At 39.0% G+C, this 24,076-nt stretch overlaps 1 protein-coding gene across 1 annotated transcript; it reads left to right on the top strand.

Annotated features, from left to right (window-relative positions):
* The first annotated feature begins 1,580 nt into the window (after positions 1 to 1,580).
* Positions 1,581 to 23,584, top strand: LOC115228756 (protein TRC8 homolog). Its single transcript, XM_029799267.2, has 2 exons — positions 1,581 to 2,619; positions 21,339 to 23,584. The coding sequence occupies exons 1-2, from the start codon at positions 2,439 to 2,441 to the stop codon at positions 23,000 to 23,002; spliced, it is 1,845 nt and encodes a 614-aa protein (XP_029655127.1). The 5' UTR covers positions 1,581 to 2,438; the 3' UTR covers positions 23,003 to 23,584.
* The last annotated feature ends 492 nt before the right edge of the window (positions 23,585 to 24,076 follow it).

Here is a 24,076-nt window from a genome sequence, read left to right as displayed (position 1 = left end):
TTCGCTGATGAGATCTAACCAAGGCAGAAACATGTCGTTTACCAAAATCCACTCCTAACTGCACGAACATTGCCTCAAAATTTGAATTAGTTGATATTACCGGACTTATCTATTTTACTTGTTGATTTTATATTTAAACCGTCCTGGACGGAGATTTGTCTTCTAATTGTAAAGATGTCCGTTAAACGAGTTTTTTTTTTTTCAAACTCTATATTACAGAGGTAAGATTGTACGGTCAATATTTAGTATGCTGACTTCTCCCTTGAGTTGTATTACCTCAGTCCTAATGTGTTTTGCTTACTCGGGTTATCCAAATCTTTTTTCTTTTTTTTTCTTCTTTTTACACATTTTTCCGGATTGTTTTGGTTTATGACCAATCCCGCAGATATATTTTACCAAAACAAAAGATCACCTCACCTCACATATTCTCACTTACGTCTATCATGTTTGGCATTGAATTGCGTTTCCCAGAAAACCGGATGAATATTAAAAAAATTCGTAAACATGGGAAGAGTGGACACGGTAGACTTTCACTTCAGAACCCGGAAACACACACACATACATAATAATAATAATAATAATAATAATTCGTTCGTTTATTGGCCACAAGGGCTGACAAAAATCAATTAAAACATAAAGGGACAAAACACAGGGCGAAAGTAAGAAAGGGTTTTGTCCGTTTGAAAAAGAAAATAATAATAATAATAGTAGTAGTAGTAGTAGTAGTAGTAGTAGTAATAGTAGTAGTAGTAATAGTAGTAGTAATAATAATAGTAATAATAATAATAATAATAGTAGTAGTAATAGTAGTTGTAATAATAATAATAGTAGTAGTAATAATAATAGTAGTAATAGTAGTAGTAGTAATAGTAATAGTAATAATAGTAGTAGTAATAATAGTAGTAGTAGTAGTAGTAGTAATAATAGTAGTAGTAGTAATAATAGTAGTAGTAATAATAATAATAACAATAATAACAATAATAATAATAATAATAAATAAATAAAGAGGGGGGAAAAAAGCATCAGTTTGGCTGCTGTTTCTCGCATTTTAAGACCATGTAGCGGCCCACTTGATGATTTTCGTCGGAGCTGATGGCGTTTACGTCAATTGTTTTTCTAAATTGCAAGGGTTTTTTTTTTATCTTGCGAGAGGCATTCTTCTGTCCATGCTTACTCACCTCTACTCAGTCAGTCAGTCGGTTTATATCTTTTAAAAATTATCGCCCACATATCTCACTACAAAGATAAGTAAAAAAAAACCCCAAAAAACTGAGAATGTAGTCTTTTAATAATTAATTACAGTTGATAAACTTTTTTAAAATCTTTTTAAGCAGCAGCTGTGGCAGAATCTAGTTTATAAGAAGAGTGTGTTTGTTTGTTGGTTTTTGTCTAACGCACATAGTCCAAACTCTATCAGTAAATATACGGCGGCACTACTAGAGAACAGTGGTCCCGGTGCGCGCCCTCGCGTACTCGCGCATCCGCGCCAGCTAGTCGCGACTAGTCGATCCTTACTTTGCGTTTTTGCGTGTTATTTACTTTGTTTAAAAAAATCATTTACTTTGCGTTTTTGCGTTTCATTTGCTTTGTTTAACGAAAATCATTTACTTTGTGCGAAAAAAAATTATTTATTTCGTGTTTTATTTACTTTGCTAGGGAGTCGTAGGATCGACCAGTCGCGACTCGCTAGCGCGGATACGCGACTGCGCGTGTGCGCGCACCGGGACCACTGTTCGCTAGTAGTTACCTAAATACTAAAATATACTTCTCATCTGAATTTTAAATTCTTTGTGAAGCACGCTAATCGCATGTTAAACTGATAGAGTCGAAACGTACAGCGTTTCCCCATTGAAACACACACACACCCCAAGAAAGAAAGAAAGCCATCGTGGTCACAACTTGGCCATTTACCACGGTCTGCAACAACCCCCGATGATAAATATGCCTCTTTAAAGAAAAAAAAAAAACTAAGATATATAAACATAAATAATATACATGTATATATTTATATTTATATTTTATATTTCTACATAGAACAGTTCGCCAACGAAAACAACAGCTATTTATAGCTCAATACTTTTTTTGATTTACTGCAGGATATGAACCAGCTTCGATATATTTATTGTTCATTGATATAATCGGAAAAGGTCTGTGTGCAGAGACGTGCATCGTCATGTATTTACATGTATATAGCAGCACTTATGGTAGGTGCAGTATTAATTAGAAAGAAATTAAGTTTCTGCGTATCTTGAAGCCCTGGGTTGCCGTAAAGCGGTACGGAGTGTCGGTAGTTTGTCTTGTGTTTATGATCAGAGTCTGCCGAAAATTGCAGTTTTGATCAGAACCCGTTTGTGTGTTCGGCAGATTTGGACTCCCCGTTTGGAGCGAGGGATAGTCGGTTTTTTTAACACTTCAAGGAAGCTTTCCATTCACAAAGTATGACATGGAGGGACAGACTAGAAAATCTCCTTGACATCGCCTTGAGAATCCCTCCTCTTTTCGTGATGGATGCTATACTAAATAAGCAAACATCTGTAGGATTTTGGTTGCTTTTCAACATCAAAGAACCGCCAGATTCGTGGGGATTTAGTACTATCACGTTTCTCTTTGATTTTGCAGGTAAACATCACGATTTCTTTCAACTTATTATTTATTTTATCCTTAAAAAAATCTTTTTTTTCTTCTCAAATCCATTCAAATCTGAACGATGCGTTTTTATTATTATAATAATCTACCCTGCATTTTTGTTTGCAAATAAGACAAGGTATTCCTAAAATGGGAAAGTTAAAAAACCCAGCGAGGTGTCACTCATTTATATTAGTTTACCTGTGTGAATGTGTGACCACCTAGCAAAAGAACTCAATAGGATATCCGTATTGTCACAAAAAATACCTTTATATATGTTTCATCATAGCAGTTGTCCATCTTCAGCTCTTAATTACATTACCTCTACAACCAAAAATAATATACACACACATATATATATATATATATATACAAGATAAGAAAATGGAGAAATGCATCTAAATCAAATATCAATTACCAGATAATACTCAATCACATACTTTATTAAACCACCACATAAGAGACTGTAGGGTTAAACTAGCAGTATATTGGATATATGTTATCCCTTGGAGGGTTGCATTTACAACCCCTATCTCAATTTGTATATATATATATATATATAGTGGTAGCTGTTATTATTATGTAAGGCTGAAGAACAATGTCAACTGTTGTAATAGTCTCTCACTTTTGATTGTTGCTGTTATAGTTGTTGTTGTTTGGACTTAATTGTTGCTTTTATTTATTCAATCACTTCTCTAATTGTTGCTTTATTTCGTTATACTTATCAATTTTACTAATACATCTTCATTTGAGATAATTTAGCTGCTACTTAATTACTTAGTCTACATACACACACAATAATAATAATAATAATAATAGTAATATTAATAATAATCCTTTCTACTACTATAATAAGCACAAGGGCTGAAATTTTGTGGGAAGGTGCAAGCTAATTACGTCGACCCCACTGATCTCAACTGGTACCTTATTTAATCGTCCCTGAAAATATGGAATATGAAATCAATAATCTCCGACGTGCACTAGACCCCCAAATTGGTGGGAGGGGTTAAGATAACTAAATAGTCGGCAACCTTTCGACGAAAGATTGCCCAAAATAGTCTTTATGGCTAGACTGCCACTTATTTTTATCGCGCCCGGAAGAATGAAAAACGAACATGACCTCTTCCCGGATTTGAACCCTGAAAGTAACGGACCGTTTACTGAATACCACTCGGCATTTTCCTCGATGCTTCAACAAACGCACATTGTATATTAGAAAACATAGGGAGGGGTGCTATTTTTATTCAACAATGCGTATGCTTTTTAAGTAAGAATGTTCAGAACAGACTGTGGTCATGAACAACTTCTTGCGTATGTAACTCATACTCTTGGTATCTTTCAACGGTGACTAATATTTGTCATGTTTGTCTCAGTTCTAGTGGCAATCCTCACAGCGAGAATAAATAAACGAGTAAAAGTGCAAATTGAGTCATCGAGTCTTAACAGATATCTTTCGGTTATGACGAGTCTTTTTATCTTAACTTCCGATTGACAAATTTCGTGTTTGCTTTCATATACGCGCGCCCGTATACATATGTGTGTGTATGTGTGTGTGTGAGTATATATATACTCATATGAACACAGAGACTCAAGCACGGACGTATGTTCACACGCATAAATGTGTGTGTATGTGTAAGTATATATATATATATATATATTATATATATATATATATATATAGCAAAAGCTGCTGGCCCATCATGGATAATAAGCTGAGATGCTCGAAATATCTGATAAGGTAAGATAACACGATAGTCACCTGGATAGTTAAGCAAGTAATATAGGAAGGTGTCGTACCCAATGACTGATGTAGCAGTATCATTGTAAATTGCTGGAAGGACAAAGGTGATGCTTTTAGTAGGTGGATATTCTAGAGGCATCAGATTTTTGGATCAGGCCATGAAGGTCACAGAGTGAGTTATGGCATAATTGATCTGATGGAGAGCTAGTTTAGATAAAATGTTATCTGACTTCATTTCTAGAAGGGCAACAGATGCAATCATTCTAGTAGCTGCTGTAGAAATACTTGGCTAAGTGTAAACTGCTATATCTGGCATTTATTGACTTGGAGAATGCCTTCTGGTGGTCACTAAGAAAACTGGTTGTAGATGAATGGCTTGTGAGGGCTGTACAAGTTATGTACAAAGATGCTGTAAGTACAAGTGAGATTCAATTGTAAGTTTTACGATAAATATAGCCTGAAGGAAGGGGGTCCATCAAAGTTCAGTCCCCAGCCCTATCTTATTTGGTATTGTCCTCCAGGCCATCACAAATGTCTAAGACTCGCTGTCCATAGGAACTCCGATGTGCTGATGACCTTGGTGGCAAACCTGCTCTGATGGATACCGTAATGTTAAAAGTGCACGAGTGCCAGAACAGAACTGAACTTTGAGAAAGATCAGATGTTAGCAGAATCAGGTGTGGTATATAAGAGAGAGGTTGCATTAGTATGGCCATATGATGCATGCAGTGGATGACTGCTGCATTAGGAAGTGCTGTGCACTTCATGTTTGTGGAACCCATAGAAGAGGGATACTGAGGAAGACGGGATGAAGTGGCAAAGACTAACCTAAAAGATGCTGCATTTTATCATCATCATCATCATCGTTTAACGTCTGCTTTCCATGCCAGCATGGGTTGGATGATTTTGACTGAGGGCTGGCGAACCAGATGGCTGCACCAGGCTCCAATCTTGATCTGGCAGAGTTTCTACAGCTGGATGCCCTTCCGAACGCCCACCACTTCGAGAGTGTAGTGGGTGCTTTTTACGTGCTTCCGGCATGGGGCCAGTCAGGCGGCACTGGCAACGACCTCGCTTGAATCTTTTTACACATGCCACCGGCACGGAAGCCAGTTAGCCGCTCTGGCAACGATCACGCTCGGATGGAGATGACAAAAGACCGTATTGATTGACAATAGGTGGTGCTGCAAAAAACTTGCTCACCCTCAGTAACACATGCTCTTAAGTTGGGGGTTGTGTTAGAAGCTGCAATACTTGTACCCTGCCAGGCCTACATTTACTGCTTTTAACCTTCATCATCATCATTGTTTTAACATCTACTTTTCAATGCTTGCATGAGTCGGATGAAATTCTTTGAGGTAGATTTCTAGGGTCAGGTACTCTTTCTCTTGTCAATTCTCATCTGTTTCGTGGAAAATTACTAACAAACAGCATCACTTCTGTAATGGGGATGCTTGTTTGCAATCATCTGTATGCATATGTTTGCATGTGTATGTATTCATCATCATCATCACCATTTAGCGTCCGCTTTCCATGCTAGCATGGGTTGGACGGTTCAACTGGGATCTGTGAGGCCAGAAGGCTGCATCAGGTCCAGTCTGATCTGGCAGTGTTTCTACGGCTGGATGCCCTTCCTAACGCCAACCACTCCGTGAGTGTAGTGGGTGCTTTTTACGTGCCACCTGCAGCTGACAAACGGCCACGAACGGATGGTGCTTTTACGTGCCACCGGCATGGGGGCCAGGCGAGGCTGGCAACGGACACGAACGGATAGTGCTTTTTACATGCCACCGGCACAGGGGCCAGGCGAGGCTGGCAATGGACACAAACGGATGGTGCTTTTTACGTGCCATGGCACGAGGCCAGTCGGGGCGGAGCTGGCAACGGTCACGAACGGATGGCTCTCTTACGTGCCACCGGCACTGGTAACTCAGCTGCAATTTCCATTGATCGATTTCGATTTTGATCCTCACTTGCCTCAACAGGTCTTCACAAGTAGAGTTTTGTGTCCCAAGAAGGGAAGGTATGCATACGTAGGCTGGCTCCATCCCATGTAGAAGGCCACGGGTTATGGTCTCACTTGTCCTGCCGGGTCTTCTCGTGCACAGCATACTTCCAGAGGTCTCGGTATTGTGTGTATGAATATGCACATGTGTGTGTGTACATATGGCTCAGAGCTTGGCAGATACAGAAAAGGAGGACAGCCTGGAGAAAGAAGATACGGAATTTAAAAGATTCCATAACTGGGAACAGATAAGGAAATCCTAACTGACACATATGACTGTAGGGAAGCAGATTTATACACCTGTATCAGGGATGAAAACTGGGAATTTCTGTGAAGTAAATTGCTTAGGGCCACAGAACAGAGTCCTGACTGAACCAAAAGTAACTTGGTCGACAGGACTGTAAATGATAAGTGACAGGCTTAATAATCCCAGAGAGAAGGTGCTAGTAGGGAGCATTACCAAATGGCTTGAGGGACAGCTAATCACCAGGTATACTTGGCTAAGGTTGAGGCAGAGAGGTAGAAGCTTGTGCATGTCTTGCAATGTGAGGATTAGAGGTGTGGGGTGTTCAGGATTACAAGACAGTGTGTGAGAGAGAAACAAGATGTCATAGGTGAAGAGTGTGTCCAGGATGATGAAGGCATACTTGCCATCAATATGGAAGACAAGAAAGTGGCATAGAGGTGTTATTATGAGAGGCTGTTGAATGCAGAGAATGTTTGGGATAAAGAGGGCTTACTTATGCTGATGCTACAAAAGGATCAGCAATTCAAGTCGACAACAGCATGGAAGGTAAGGTGATGAAGAACACGAAGAGAGGGAAAACTGCAGGTCCATCAGGGATAGTTGCAGAGATTCTCGAAATATCCATTGAGATAGGGTACAGTATTACCGACAGGTCAATTAATCTCTATATATATATAAAGCTGAAGTTGTCTATGTATAGCAGGTTTGGTAGCCTTCAACTAACACTATCTCCTCCGAGACCCTGCGGCGCAAGTTGACCAAAATTGAGAGTATGATAGAAGGCTTGCTTTTCCTTCCGTACAAGAAAAAATTCAAATCGGACCATGTTAACACCAAAAATTATTTACATCATAAAAGTGCTTTTTTTCTATGAAAATCCCTATTTTTTACGATTTTTTGACTGCTGTGTCACCATTTTTCAGTGTATTTCAACCAGAAAAATGTTCACTTAAAGAGAATAACAAGCTACATAATGCAAAATTTTTAATTTTCAAAAGTTCCAATTCTAAATGGTCGAAACAAACTCAAGCAATGCCAGGTGATACTGCTAGTCAAGTTATACAGGAAGGATTCATACCTAATGAATGGTGAGCAGTCTCATCATAAACTTCCACAAGGGCAAAAGTGATATCTTAGAGAGAAACAGCTCTAGAGGAATCAAGCTAAAGGATCAGGTTGTGAAGGTCAGAGAGAAAGTTATAGCACAATTGATTCCTGATAGGGCAGATGAGATGCAATTTGGTTTTGTGTCTGGAAGAGGTATGATACATGCAGTCTTCCTATGTGATAGAGTCATCTCTCTTTACTCTTTTGCTCTTTTACTTGTTTCAGTCAGTTGACTGCAGCCATGCAGGAGCACCGCCTTTAGTCGAGCAACTCGACCCCAGGACTTATTCTTTGTAAGCCCAGTACTTATTCTATCGGTCTCTTTTTGCCGAACCGCTAATTGACTGGGACATAAACACACCAGCATCGGTTGTCAAGCAATGCTTGGGGGACAAACACAGACACACAAACATACACGCACACACACATATATATATATATATACATATACACGACGGGCTTCTTTCAGTTTCCGTCTACCAAATACACTCACAAGGCTTTGGTCGGCCCGAGGCTATAGTAGAAGACACTTGCCCAAGGTGCTACGCAGTGGGACTGAACCCGGAACCATGTGGTTGGTAAGGAAGCTACTTACCACACAGCCACTCCTGCACAGATTTTCTATAGAAATTGTAGCCAGCACTGACTTTATTACAGCATTTCATATCCAAGACATCAGATGTAAACAAACGAGATCAAAGATTAAAGGATTTGACGGGTGCTGATGAAAGAGTGAAAATTCCCAAAATTTGGCATATATATATATATGCCCATTACCCATTTTTCATCTTCAGTCTCATTGTTTGTTTACATCTGGTGTCTCGGATATGAAACATCGTAACAAGATCAGTGTTGGCTACAATTTCTATAGAAAATCTGTAAGAGATGGACTTATCATGTGATTAAAGTGCACTGCTAACACAGTAGTACACGGTATTGACTTATAAAAAAAAAACGTTCAATATACTTTACAGAATATTATGGTTGCATAATGAAATGCTGTGTGCTTACAAGTCAATATTTACATATAACCATAAATATTTACGTATAGGCACAGGAGTGGCTGTGTGGTAAGCAGCTTGCTTACCAGTCACATGGTTTCGGGTTCAGTCCCACTGTGTGGTACCTTGGACAAGTGTCTTCTACTATAGCCTCAGGCCAACTAAAGCCTTGTGAGTAGATCTGGTAGACGGAAACTGAAAGAAGCCCATTGTATATATATATATATATATACGGTGTATGTGTCTGTGTGTGTCCTTCCAACATTGCTTGTCAACCGATGCTGGTGTGTTTACATCTCGGTAACTTAGTGATTCGGCAAAAGAGCCCGATAGAATAAGTACTAATCTTACAAAGAATAAGTCCTGGGGTTGATTTATTTGACTAAAGGCAGTGCTCCAGCATGGCCACAGTCAAATGACTGAAACAAGTAAAAGAGTAAGCTTTCAGGAATGTGTTTAATATGTAAATATTAACGGACAACTGCTATATGTATTGACTATTTAAGCAATGAGTCTATGAATGATTAATAGGTTAGATGAGTGTTGATGAAGGAGTAAAACCTCCCGAAATATGGCATATACACTCATTACCCATTTTTTCATCTTCGATCTCATTGTTTGTTTACATCTAGTGTCTTGGATATAAAACATTATTAGAAAGTAACAAAGCCAGTGCTAGCTTTAGATAATCTGTAGAGATGACCTTCGCAAGTGACATAAAAGCCCTGCTAACACAGTAGTACACAGTATTGACTTATAAAAAAAAAAGACATTTAGTATACTTTGGAGCATATGGTTGCATAACAAAATGCTGTGTGCCTACAAGTTTTTAATAGCAAGCTTCCTAGTGAGGTGACTGCAAGAGAAATACTTGGTCAAAAGTAAGCCATTATTTCTCGCCTCTTTTGACTTGGTGAAGGCATTTGACTGTACTGTGTACAATAATGTAGCCGTCATTAAGAAAATTTGGTGTTGACAAATGGCTTGAGAGCTGTATAAGTCATGTATAATTATACAGTAAGTAAGCTGAGAATCAACAACACTTTCAGTGATGAATTTAGTATGAAGTGCGGAATCCATCAAGGCTCAGTCTTCAGTCCTCTTCTATTCATCAAATTCTATTGGCCATCACAGAAGAGTTTAAGACTGATTGTCCATGATTTAGTTCTCATAGCTGAATCTATAAGGGAGCCTAGAAATGAGTGGCCTTAAAGTAAACTTTGCAAAGATGAAGGTCTTAGTAAACGGGAAAGAAGACAGAATCTTGGTTCCTTCAGGTAAATGACCTTGTTCAATATGCAGAAAAGGAGTAGGTATTAACTCCATATACCGTAAATCTTCAGATATAATCCGCACTTTTTTCCCAAAATTTAAAGGTCAAAATCCCTAATGCGTTCTATATATGAGGTTAAAAATGATAATTATTTTCTAAGCAATGTCCGAGTCTCTATTTGCTGTCCGGCAATGTTTATTCAGAAGCATTTTGTGATGTCAGGTGCGAAAATACCTTAAGCTAAGCCTGAAAGCAATGAAGTCATAAAAGAATCATCCATAACTTGCAGTAAGCAACATTTATTAAATGTTATTACTGTTATTTCTTTATTTTCTGCAAACAAAATGCACAAAAAAGCTACATGTTTGCATTATGTTATATATACAATAATAATAAAGGATGTTACCGTATACATTTTTACAAATCAAGGACGTTATATAGACCTCCTTGACTCAAGTTAGAGAAGGGGTGCGTATTATACACAAGGTTTGGGTTTTTCAGAGGTACAGCCCCCTAAAAATTCCCTGCGTATTATACTCAAGGGCAGACTATACTCGAGGATTTACGGTACTGTATTTGGTGTAAGCTATGGATGCAAGAGAAATAGAATCACAGACAGATTAGCAGACAACATAAGCTTCATTTGTAACAGATGCGCTGGAATAGTCATGCTATGAGCGCACCAGAAATAGAATCGCTTGAATGACTGGATGGCTCACTGCAAGCAGTTGATGGTTTTTGTTAGCTAGGAGATGTCATTCATAAGGGAGATTGTTGCTCTGAAAATATAGTAGCCAGAGTAAGAATGTGTTGGAGAAAGTTCAGGGAACCACTGTTGGCAACAAAAGTCTTTTCTCTCAGTGGGCAATAAACTGTGCGTGTGAAGACCTGTTGAGTCAAGTGAAGTCATTGTCGTGGCCAATGCCAGTTCCGCCTGACTGGTACTCATGCCGGTGACACATAAAATGCACCATTCGAGCGTGGTTTATACCAGTGCTGCTTGACTGGTCCTGTGCCGGTAGCATGTAAAAAGCACCATTTGAGCGTGGCTGTTGCCAGTGCCCCCTGACTGGCTCCTGTGCTGGTGGCACGTAAAAAGCACCCACTACACTTTTGGAGTGGTTGGCGTTAGGAAGGGCATCCAGCTGTAGAAACCTTGCCAGATTAGATTGGAACCTGGTACAGCCTCCTGGCTTGCCAGTCCTCAGTCAAACCATCCAACCCATGCCAGCATGGAAAGACGTTAAACAACAATGATGATGATGATGATGATGGGCAGATTGCATGACGCCTGTATTAGAACTACAATGCTGCATAGTAATGAGATAGGGGCCTTGAATTCAGAGCACTTAAGAAGACTGGAAAGAAATGAGGTGAGCTTGGTCTGTTTGATGAAAATGCATGAATGGCACAGTAAACAAGTGCTGAGAGAAAAACTGGGCATAAGAGGAATCAGACATAGTGTGCAAGAAAGAAGACTGTGTTGGTATGGAGCTGTGATGCGTATGGATGAGGACAATTTATATAAGGAAGTGATGATCATTTAATATAGCTGGCACTTGCAGAAGGGAGAGACCCAGGAAGAAATAATGGTGAAGTGATGAAGGCTGACCTCAGGACCCTGAGCCCCACGGAAGAGATGACAAAGGATTAAGATGTCTGGCAATATGAAGTTCTCGAAAGTTTCACCCAAAACTGAATACTGGAACACACTATATATATATGTTTCTTTATTACCCACAAGGGACTAAACATAGAGGGGACAAACAAGGACAGTTATAGGTATTAAGTCGATTACATCGACCCCAGTGCGTAACTGGTACTTAATTTATCGACCCCGAAAGGATGAAAGGTAAAGTCGACCTCGGCGGAATTTGAACTCAGAACGTAACAACAGACGAAATACGGCTACACATTTCGCCCGGCATGCTAACGATTCTGCCAGTTCGCTGCCTTATATATATTGTGCTCTCCGCCCACTCATTATATCAATTAATGCCTCACTCCCTGAACTTAATTACTTCTCTTGAAGTACTATATCTGCCTCTCTCTCCTCATTCCTCTGTTCTTGCAGCCTCCCCAACCATGCTATCTGTCTGTCTGTCTCTCTCTCTTGTCTTCCCATTGTCAACTGTATTATTATTACTATACTGCTGCTCTTTCTCCCCATCCCATTCCCTTCTGCATCCCTCTCTTTTCCCCAACTGATGACTCATCGGTCACTCACCCTTTGACCTTACACTCAATTTTACAGTTGCAGTCTGCCACTTCATTCCCTCATCTGTTCTCCATTCAGTTTTGCAAACATCTCCATCCACCCACTTCTACTCACCATGTGCTCTGAGTGGGGCCACCTGGACACCTCATCATCACAACTCCTAATGCTCATTCTGTCTTTCCATATTAAATGTGAGTAGCCATGTAGCTCTTCTACAAGAACCTGCTCTCTTCTCTCTGACTTCATAATTTAACCTCTTGTTCCCTAGCATAAAGCCAATCCCTACTCCCTTGGGGTTTCTGACCTGCTTGGCAGCCTCAATAGTGTTGGTGGCATGAAAAAAGCACCCAGCACACTTTGTAAAGTGGTTGGCACTCGGAAAGGCATCAAACCATAGAAGGCAGACACTGGTATACGATGCAGTTCTTGGACTCATTGAATCTTTCCAACCATGTCAGTATAGAAGAACATGGATGTTAAATGATGATAATGATGGTATATATTGTATATATGTATTCTTGTATTCTCGTACATGTTTCAGCTGTAAGGCTGTGGCCATTTGGGGTGGAGGTGGGGGAATTATATATATATGTAGTGTCCCATTCACTTTGTGAAGGCCCCATGGAAGTCCCCGAAAGAGAAAGTGTCCAAGACTCTTATCACAGCCTCCTTCATCTTCTCAATGTCTTCAAAATGATTGCCCCTGAGGTTCTCCTTCAGCTTGGGGCGCAACCAAAAGTCACAGAGAGCAAGGTCAGGGCTGTAAGAAGGGTGAGGGACAGTTTTGATGCCCCATCCCAGTCAAGTAGTTGGTTACCAGGGTGAAATTGTGGACTAGGGTATTATCCTTGTGTAGGTGCCACTTACCTGAGTGGGAGAGCTCTGGCCTTTTGTGACAAAATCTTTTCCTGAACTCCCTCAAAATCCCCACAAAGTACTCTTTGTAGTCTGTCTAGCCAGAGGGAACCCAATGGATGTAGATTATACCCTTGTTGGAAAAGGGTATCATCATGAGCTTCATAATGGACTTGCTTTGCCTGCCCTTGTTGGTGCTGGAGGAGCCAGGATGTTTCCATTGGGCACTCTATCATCTTGGTGTCTGGTTCATAACAGTAGCCTTAGCTTTCGTCACAAGTCACCAGAAACTCAAGTACTCTTAGATTGGAGGTAATAAGCTCAACTATCTTCCTGCTGTCACGAATGCATTTCTTCTGTTTATCTCTGAGCACCTTGGGAATAAACTTCACACAAATGGTTGCACATGTTCAGATCTTCGTGAATAATTCTGTGTTCAGTTACCACAAACTCCAAATTGTATACTCTTTTTACACTTTTATTTATTTCAGTCATTTGACTGTGGCCATGCTTTAGCACTGCCATTTTTAGTCGAGCAAATCGACCCCAGGACTTATTCTTTGTAAGCCTAGTACTTATTCTATCGGTCTCTTTTGCTGAACTGCTAAGTTACAGGGACATAAACACACCAGCATCGGTTGTCAAGTGATGTTGGGGGGACAAACACACACACACGCATATATGATGGGCTTCTCTCAGTTTCCGTCTACCAAATCCACTCACAAGGCTTTGGTCGGCCTGAGGCTATAGTAGAAGACACTTGCCCAAAGTGCCATGCAGTGGGATTGAACCTGGGACCATGTGGTTCGTAAGTAAGCTACTTATGCCTATATGTTTATTGTCTTTATAGATGCGCAAGAGTCTTCAACCAGAAAATTGTGAATTTTCTCAACCAGCTCTGATGTTCTGACATTTCTTTTCCTCTCTCATCTCTCATCGTCTCATCTCTTCTCAAGCATCCTCGAACCTCTTGTGTCAGTGCAAAACATGCTTGGTTCATACTTATTTCTTTACTACCCACAAGGGGCTAAACACAGGGAGGACAAATAAGGACGGACAAATGGATTAAGTCGATTATATCGACCCCAGTGCGTAACTGGTACTTATTTAACCCTTTAGTATTTAAACCGGCCATATCCGGCCAAAATAACTAATCTGTTTTATGTTCAAACTGACCAGATCCAGGCTCTCACACCTACCCTACAATGTTATTCTACATTAAGTAATTACACCATCAAGATCTTGAAGATATGAGATAATGCATGATTAATTCAAATCAATATGAATCAATAAGCGTTATGTTTGATAGAATAATCTGAACACTAAAGGGTTAATCGACCCTGAAAGGATGAAAAGCAAAGTCGACCTCGGCGGAATTCGAACTTAGAATGTAGCGGCAGATGAAATACCACTAAGCATTTCGCCTGGCGTGCTAACGTTTCTGCCAGCTCACCGCTTGGTTAATACTAGTTAATCCATAAGCAGCCTGGGGCATTTCACAAGTTTCTCCAGCATCTTTGCCCAGTTTAACACAAAACTTCATTACATAGCAGGCTTCTGAATTGTCTTTACTTCCTGACGGTGTTCTACAAACTAGTCAGCTGTCTTTAATAGGCTGTGTTCAAAGTGCTGTTACAACCATCTCCTTTAATCTGGAATAAAAAAAAAAGTTGGCAGGTCAGCTAATTAGATGTATATTAGTAATATACAGTTATGTAGTCTCAAACCTTCTGGAATGCACCTCATACAGTCAATCATCTCCTCTTCCTTATCTCTCATCCTTTCATTCTCTTCCTATCTTTAACTATGTCTTAACCCCCTCCCCCCACTCTTGCAACCTCTACCAACCCATACTCCTTGCTTTCTTCTTCTCTCTTCTATGCATTTCATGTCTTGAGGATCCACCCTGACACTTACCCATCCCTATTCTTTCTAGTTCCACCCCATCCACTCCCACCCTCTCTCCTGCAACTTGAGTAGGTGTGTAGCTACCCTGCAGCAAGAAACCTGTTTCCTTCTCTCTCGCTTTAACTCCTTATCCCAAGCATAGAGCTGCTTTTCCCTCTCTTCTGTCACCCCATTCAGTAGAAGGAGATCTTAGTCTCTCAAGTTGCATTGCAACCTCACTTGTGTTGCACCAATCAACAAGGGTGATGAGATGGAAGAGAGATGAGTCAGTTAGGAATGGCATGAGTTGAGCCATTTCCAAACAATAAAGGCCATTATAGAAAATAGTAGAAAAGGTAGAGAGGAAAGATAGCTCATCTGTGAGACAGAATTTGGAGAATGTCTATGAGTGATTTTTTGTGAATCACTGAGACCAGTCCTCACCATTTCATTTCATATCTTCCTGGGTCTTCCTCTCCCACAGGTACCATCCACTTTCAGTGATTGGCACTTCTTTATACAGCTGTCTTCATATGCATCACATATCCAAACCAACAAAGTCTTCTCTCTTGCATACTGCGTTTGATTCCTCTTACATTCAGCTTTCCTCTCAATACATTTGTGTTTTGCCATACATGCACAATTGACATTGTACATCCAGCAGAGTATACTGCCTTCATTCTTCTCTGGTCTACACATGTCTTCTGCATTCAGAGCCCATGTCTCGCTACCATAAAGTGTAGCTGTTCATACACAAACATCATCCAATCTACTTTTCACTCTGAGAGAGTCCTTTCATTGCTGACAGAGGTGATAACTCTCTGAACTTCCTCCATCCTATTCTTATTCTAGAAACAATACTTTCAGAGCATCCTCCACCATTGCTAATTTGGTCACCTGACAGGCTTCTTTCAGTTTCCATCTATCAAATCCACTCACTAGGCTTTGATTGGCCTGGGGCCATAGTAGAAGATACTTGCCCAAGACACCACACAGTGGGACTGAACCCCAAACTATGTGGTTGGGAAGCAAACGTTTTACCACACAGCTGTGCATGCACCTAGCTATACCTATTTCTTTACTACCCACAAGGGGCTAAACACAGAGAGGGCAAACAAGGACAGACAAAGGGATTAAGTCGATTATATTGACCCCAGTGCGTAACTGGTACTTAATTTATCGAGCCCAAAAGGATGAAAGGCAAAGTCAACCTCGGCGGAATTTGAACTCAGAACGCAACGGCGAGCGAAATACCGTTAAACATTTTGTCTAGCGTGCTAACAACTCTGCCAGCTCACGCACCTAGCTATACCTTCACCTAAATAGCGATTATAAAATGCTAGTTGTACTTAGAAAATTATTGTTGAGATTACTCTTTTACTTGTTTCAGTCATTTAACTGCGGCCATGCTGGAGCACCGCCTTTAGTTGAGCAAATCAACCCCAGGACTTATTCTTTGTAAGCCTAGTATTTATTCTATCGACCTCTTTTGCCGAACCGCTAACTTATGGGGACGTAAACACACCAGCATTGGTTGTCAAATGATGTTTGGGGGGACAAACACAGACACACAAACATATACACACACACACATATATATATATACATATATACGACAGGCTTCTTTCAATTTCCGTCTACCAAATCCACTCACAAGGCTTTGGTCGGCCCGAGGCTATATTAGAAGACACCTGCCCAAGGTGCCACGCAGTGGGACTGAACCCAGAACCACGTGGTTGGTAAGCAAGCTACTTACCACACAGCCACTCCTGCTAAAGAAATTTTATTAGAGTTGTGATGATGATGATGATGATGTTGATCGCTTCTGTGGAAAGATTTGTAAGTTTTAAAAATTTCACATTTCGTCTGTGAATTAGTTTATGCTGCCTGGAAGGATATTGGCAATTCTTGCAGGAACCAGCTGTGTTAACAAGGATTTTCTTTTGCATAGTAGATGAAAATGTGTATACTTGTGATTGAAAACTTGTATGTGTGTGTTGGTATCTTAAAGTTACATACATATGTGTGTTGAAAAGTATGTCTAAGTGTGTGGATTGGATAAGTGTATCTGAGAGAGAAGGAGAGAGATGTATGTTTTAGTAAACAAGAATGTAAGAAATATGGATAGTAAATGAAGACTTTGCTATGGCACCGGAAGTTAGCTGATTATCACCTGATACCTTATAGCTGTGGTCAGTTCACATAAGTTGAAGATTCCATGACTGAAATGTTAATTAACAGCTAAGGAACAGAGACAGATGCTTCTAGAGCTACATAACTCGGCAAGAATAGAGGGTTACCCTTTTGATGGCTAAATATATATTTCTTTACTACCCACAAGGGGCTAAACACAGAGGGGACAAACAAGGACAGACAAACGGATTAAGTCGATTACATCGACCCCAGTGCGTAACTGGTACTTAATTTATCGACCCCGAAAGGATGAAAGGCAAAGTCGACCTCGGCGGAATTTGAACTCGGAATGTAACGGCAGACGAAATACAGCTACGCATTTTGCCTGGCGTGCTAACGTTTCTGCCAGCTTGCCGCCTTGATGGCTAAATATATTGTAAATTTGACCTTGTGAAGAAAAAAAAAAAAGCAGAGAGAGAGAGAAACGGAGGGAGGGAGAAAGAGAGAAGGCAGGACAGTGAGAGAGAAATTTGTTTCTATTTTTCGTTTAACTTTTACAAGAAACAGAACTTTTTCTTAATCTTGTTTGTTCCACTTCAAGTTTTCTGTATGATAAATTGCAGAGATGAATAAATCATTTTGCAAAATGTAAATAACGGGGTAAAGATAGAACATGTTTGCCAGAAATATAATAATGGACGTGGCTAATAATTAATTTTTATGTCATTTAAGCGAAACTTAAATAACTTTATATTTTAGATCTATCTGTATTTCCTTTGGATTACTCTTTTACTTGTTTCAGTCATTTGACTGTGGCCATGCTGTAGCACTGCCTTTTAGTCGAGCAAATCGACCCCAGGACTTATTCTTTGGAAGCCTAGTACTTATTCTATCAGTCTCTTTTGCTGAACTGCCAAGTTACAGGGACGTAAACACACCAGCATCGGTTGTCAAGCAATGTTGGGGGGACAAACACAGACACACAAACATATACACACATACATATATATATACATACACACACACACACACATATATATATATATATACACACACACACACACACACACTCATATATACGACAGGCTTCTTTCAGTTTCCGTCTTCCAAGTCCACTCGCAAAGCTTTGGTTGGCCTGAGGCTATAGTAGAAGACACTTGCCCAAGGTGCCATGCAGTGGGACTGAACCCGGAACCATGTGGTTCATAAGCAAGCTACTTACCACATAGCCACACCTACGCCTATTAACTGTAATAAATTTATATTCTGTAACTGTAATAAATTTATATGAAAGCCTTTCGAGTGATTCACCACTGAAAGGAATGATGTTTTATAAAATTTGTCTAAAATCACAATTATATTACAATTGAAATACACAAGTGTTGCATTTCAATTAGAAATATATTCTTTTATTCTTTTACTTGTTTCAGTCATATGACTGCAGCCATGCTGGAGCACTGCCTTTAGTTGAACAAATTGACTTATTCTTTGTAAGCCTAGTACTTATTCTATCAGTTTCTTTTGCTGAAGTGCTAAGTTATGGGGATGTAAACACACCAGCATCGGTTGTCAAGCGATGGTGGGTGGACAAACACAGACACACAAATACATACATCTTTCAGTCATTTGACTGTGGCTATGCTAGAGCACTGCCTTTAGTCAAGCAAATCGACCCCAGGACTTATTCTTTAGTTGAACAAATTGACTTATTCTTTGTAAGCCTGGTACTTATTCTATCAGTCTCTTTTGCTGAACCGCTAAGTTACGGGGACATAAACACACCACCATCAGTTGTCAAGCGATGTTGGGGGACAAACACAGACACACAAGCATACACACACACATACATATATATATATACATATATACGACAGGCTTCTTTCAGTTTCCATCTACCAAATACACTTACAGGGCTTTGGTCAGCCCGAGGCTACAGTTGAAGACACTTGCCCAAGGTACCATGCAGTGGGACTGAACCTGGAACCATGTAGTTATGAAGCAAACTTCTTACCACACAGCCACTCCTGCTCCTTCAAATATAGCAGCAAAACAAAAAAGATTAGAATTCTAGCAGATGATCTTTAATTGTTTAATATTCAGATCACTCTGTGAAATATAATTTGTATTTATTCACATTATTTTGAATTAATCTTGCATTATCTTTTGAGACAGTCGATGATGTGATTGCTTATTTTCCAGAATGACATTGCAGGGTATGTATCAGAGGCCGGCTCTGGCCAGTTTGAACGATAAACAAGTACTATATTTGAGCTGGATATGGCCGGTTTAAAAGCTAAAGTGATAAAGATAGGATATCTACAGAAACATTAATGTCCAGGCCTTTAGGAATCTTTCTGTATTTCAAACTTCATCTTAAGTGCAGGCGTGAGTGTGTGATAAGAAGCTTGCTTCCCAACCACATGGTTCCGGGTTCACTCCTGCTACGTGACACTTTGGGCAAGTGTCTTCTACTATAGCCTGGGGCTAACCAAAGCCTTGTGAGTGGATTTGGTTGGCAGAAACTGAAGGTGGCAAGCTGGCAGAAACGTTAGCACGCCGGGTGAAATCAGCGGTATTTTTCCTGCCGTTATGTTCTGAGTTCAAATTCCACTGAGGTTGACTTTGCCTTTCATCCTTTCGGGGTCGATAAATTAAGTACTTGTTGCGCACTGGGGTCGATGTAATCGACTTAATCCCTTTATCCGTCCTTGTTTGTCCCCTCTATGTTTAGCCCCTTGAAAGTAGTAAAGAAATAAGAAACTGAAAGAAGCCTGTTTTGTGTGTATATATATATGTGTTTGTGTATATGTGTGTGTGTGTTTGTGTCTGTGTGACCCCACCACCACTTGACAACTGGTGTTGGTGTGTTTACATCCCTGTAACTTAGTGGTTCAGCAAAAAGAGACTGATAGAATAAGTACCAGGCTTAAAACCAAAGTCTTGGGATCGATTTGTTCGACCAAAACCCTTTGGTACTCCAGCATGGCTGCAGTCAAATGACTGAAACAAGTAAAAGATAAAAGATATCTTATAGAATCGTGGAAGTTGAGAAAGAAAGCTCTCTTGTCTTCTAGTTAACCCTTTGCCTATTCTGTGTACCATGGCGACACACAGAGCATATTTCCATGGTAACCATGCATCATGTATGATACATCTTCCCAGTTTTCTTTTAACCATCAGAGTAACTTGTGACTTATGAAAAAAAAAAGCTTTATATTACCCAGACCATATGAAACAAGGGCTAATGAAAAGTCTGAAAACTAACAAGGCTATTTAGGACAAATTTATGATAATGCTTTGAGCAGGCAAAAGGTTAACATTAGCTTTGAAGATACAAGATTTTACTTCTTTCCTCTACCATATTGTTGTTTAGATGTAAGTTAATCTTGATTGAGCAGATCCATGTTCAAAGATGCTTTGTTGTTGTTGTTGTGGTTTGTTTCTTCTTAAGCCATACCTGACTCATAAGGCCAGTTTCCCTGTTTCATTGGCGTATAGGTTCCCCACCTGGACGGGACGCCGGTCCGGCACAGGTGAGCTGTTACATGCAGGAGGAAAGAGTGAGAGAAAGTTGTGGCGAAAGAGTCAGCAGAAGCTTGCCATTACCTTCTGCCGGAGTCGCTTGTAAACACACACACACACCGCCCGGTCTGAGATTCAAACCCGCGATCCCTCGATCGCAAGTCCGCTGCTCTAGCCACTAGGCCATCTGCCTCCACTCAAAGATTCTTTAGCATCGACCATTCCTTTTTCTGCAGACTAGATCACATGCTCTTATTATTGTTACAGTTTGTTTGTTGACTTAATTTATCAGTGCATGAAAAAACAAAAACCACAAAAACTCTTAGTGCCAGAAAAAGGTAGAGGCAAAAATGGCACTTTTTCAAAATAAAATTGCAGACTGCAACAATTTATTCTTTCTGTGTGACCCAGTACTAAATGATTCACAGCTCAGCGGTTGGGGACCCCTAGGATGTGAATTTTTTTTTTTTTATGTTATAGGTTTTACTGCTCTATCCTTGATTTAAAAATTATGTTTTTATTGACTATTTACCATTTTCTGTTTGTCTTTTTGTTTAACTGATGTTATTTATTTCAAGCTTTGAATGTGACAGTTCAGTATTACTATTATGAATTAATTATTTTGCTTTTCTTTTCCATATTTTGATTAATTAAATTAACGCTTCTCATAGACATTTAATTGCTTTGGTTTTTAAAACATTTTTTCTTTCTTTCTTAATTTCAGGTTTCCTGTCTTCTTTGTTTGTCTTCTGCCTTGAACTCAACTACATCCAGTTAGTATATTCTTACATCTTCTCTGGAGGAATAATTATTCTGTGCCAGCATATAAATTCCTCATATACACAGATGCCACTAACTTATAGTGTTTGGTTTTTAAAAGAAGAATTAGCCTTCAAAAGTTTAAAGCGTTTTCTATTCTTTGTAGTAGTTAATTTCACTTTACAAAGGCTTTTTATTCATTTTCGAAGAAAGGGCCGGTTGTGGGCATACTTTGAAGGAAATTACCTAGAATTTAGTATTTACATTTCTTTTCTTTTGGTAGTATTTAGCAAATTAGTTACAGACATTTACACACCTCAAATTTTAATATATCTACACACTTTTTACACATTTTCTTTGCTTCTTTTTGAAATAATTTTAGAAAGACATAACATTTTTACATTTATCCAAGATTCCTACCAATCTGTTCGTGAAGATTTGGGAAATTTTGGAATTCAAATTTTCCTTGAATCCCACTGGATTCGTCTTCACTTTCCACAAGTATTTCGTTTGTTCTGGTTCAGCCGTTTTATGTACCATTTACTGTTTTATGTCAACATGATAGCTCTACCAGACAATGCAAGTGCAGATGAAGTTTTTTCAAAATTAATTTCGGGGAAGATACCTGAAAACACTTTGGAACTTTATACGGTGATTAGTAAAAGTCTACTTGTCCGTGGCTGTGATACATTTATTGCCCTTTTTGGGCTTACCTGCATTGTTTCCCTCATCTCACATTATATAGGCATCTTTGTTGCATATTTTGTTGGTTGTGATGTTGAGGAAGATCGAAATGCTGACCGTAATGTTGGCTTATTATCTGCCATGCTGTTCTTAGTTTTAGCATTACAAACAGGTCTAACTAGTCTTGAGGTTGATGCACGTTTAGTAAGACTGTTCCGTAATTTTTGTTTATTATCGACTGCTATTTTTCATTTTGTCCACAGTATGGTACACCCTATTCTAATGTCAGTAAGTGCATCACGAAATTCCGTGCCCAATCGACACATACGACCATTATTGATGTGTTTTATTCTCATCCTTTTCCCCTGTCTTCTCCTGAAATATCTCTGGAGTCACCATTCTACAAGTACTTGGCTTTTGGCCGTGTCGGCATTTAGCATTGAGATCATTGTCAAAGTCCTCGTTACAGTAACTGTGTACATTTTGTTTATGATAGATGCTTACAGAAATAGCTTCTGGGAGGGATTAGATGATTATGTCTATTATATTCAATCTGCTGGCAATACTGTTGAGTTTTTGTTTGGAATCTTCTTATTTTGCAATGGCACATGGATTATGTTGTTTGAATCTGGTGGAACCATCCGTGCTATCATGATGTGTATACATGCTTACTTCAATATATGGCTGCAAGCGAAAAAAGGTTGGAAAATGTTTATGCACCGTCGGACAGCTGTGAGCAAAATCAATTCTCTTCCTGATGCATCTGAAGGACAGTTACAGGAACTCAACGACCTGTGTGCTATCTGTTTTGAACATCTGAATTCGGCAAAGATAACACCATGCAACCATTACTTCCATGGAGTATGTCTGCGTAAATGGCTTTATATCCAAGACAAATGTCCAATGTGCCACAGTTTGATATACGAAATCAGACAGCTAGACTAATACTGTTGTAAAACAAGGCCATACCAGATATATAACAGCAACAGGTAGCAGCAACGGCATCGTGTTCTGAACATTTCTTCAGACCTGTCAGATTTTTGTTTAAGAATTTCATTGTTACCATTTTATGCATATCTCAGGAAGAAATGAAACTTAAAAGGTGAGCTGGAAGTTTGTTCTGAAGTTTGAGGTTGAAGAAATCTCTCAGTTTTCACGACAAGGATATTTTTTAAACAACATCTGACTGCTTCACACTCTAACATGATCTGCCTTTTTACAATTTTGAATGTTTTATGTCCACCAACAAAGGATCCAACTAATAACTTTCATGATTCTACATTTGACAAAATGATTAAAAAAAAAAGGGATTATCAACCTAAATTTTTAAGAGTTTCCTTTTTGTGTAAACAAACTAGTCTCTATCACAGATCCCTTGATGACTATTATTAATCTGTAAATATGTAATATACGGAAAAAACTGATCTCTGGACTTATTTATGCAAAGAGAAATATAAAAAGTTGAATGTGACCATTCATGTAGACGTAGCATAATGGAAAAGTTAGCAACTTTTTTTGTTATAAATTAAAAAAAAACAACAAAAACAAAACAAAATTGTCTTTTCAAAATAAAATTTACATATTATAAGGTATATTTTCAATATAAGTTTTTTTTTCCTTGCAAAACTTACCTTGATATATTTAAAAAAAAAAAAGGATTTACAAACAACCCCTCCACTATTTAATTTCTTCATTTCTTTTAGCTGTTTCATTTAAATGTGCTTACTGCATCTTCACTTGTGCATCTTATTTACAGATGTTATTTCAGATTTATGATAATTATGATAGCTCTTATTAGAGAAATTAATAGTTATTGGTTCCATCAGTGTTATTTTATGTTATTAATTAGTGGATAAACGTTTAAAGGTGTGATTAGCATGATTGACAATTTTTACTTCTATGATCTGTGGAAAAAAATTCTTCAATTGTTGGCAAGAGTCATTAAAAAAAACTAAATTTTTTTTTTTTTTGTTTTATCTTGAATGTTTTCAAGTTATTTTTTTTGTTTGAATCAGTTAA

This window comes from Octopus sinensis, linkage group LG2 (assembly GCF_006345805.1).
Source record: "Octopus sinensis linkage group LG2, ASM634580v1, whole genome shotgun sequence".
In the NCBI taxonomy this organism is placed as follows: Eukaryota; Metazoa; Mollusca; class Cephalopoda; order Octopoda; family Octopodidae; genus Octopus; species Octopus sinensis.
Note: the sequence above shows the minus strand (reverse complement) of the source record. Positions and strands in the feature narration are given on the sequence as shown.

What these genes read in the sequence shown, in the direction of transcription:
- LOC115228756 (XM_029799267.2), top strand. Translation starts at nt 2,439, where the DNA reads ATGACATGGAGGGACAGACTAGAAAATCTCCTTGACATCGCCTTGAGA. An exon ending in GTTTCTCTTTGATTTTGCAG is followed by an intron (nt 2,620 to 21,338) that starts GTAAACATCACG and finishes TCTTAATTTCAG; the next exon opens with GTTTCCTGTCTTCTTTGTTT.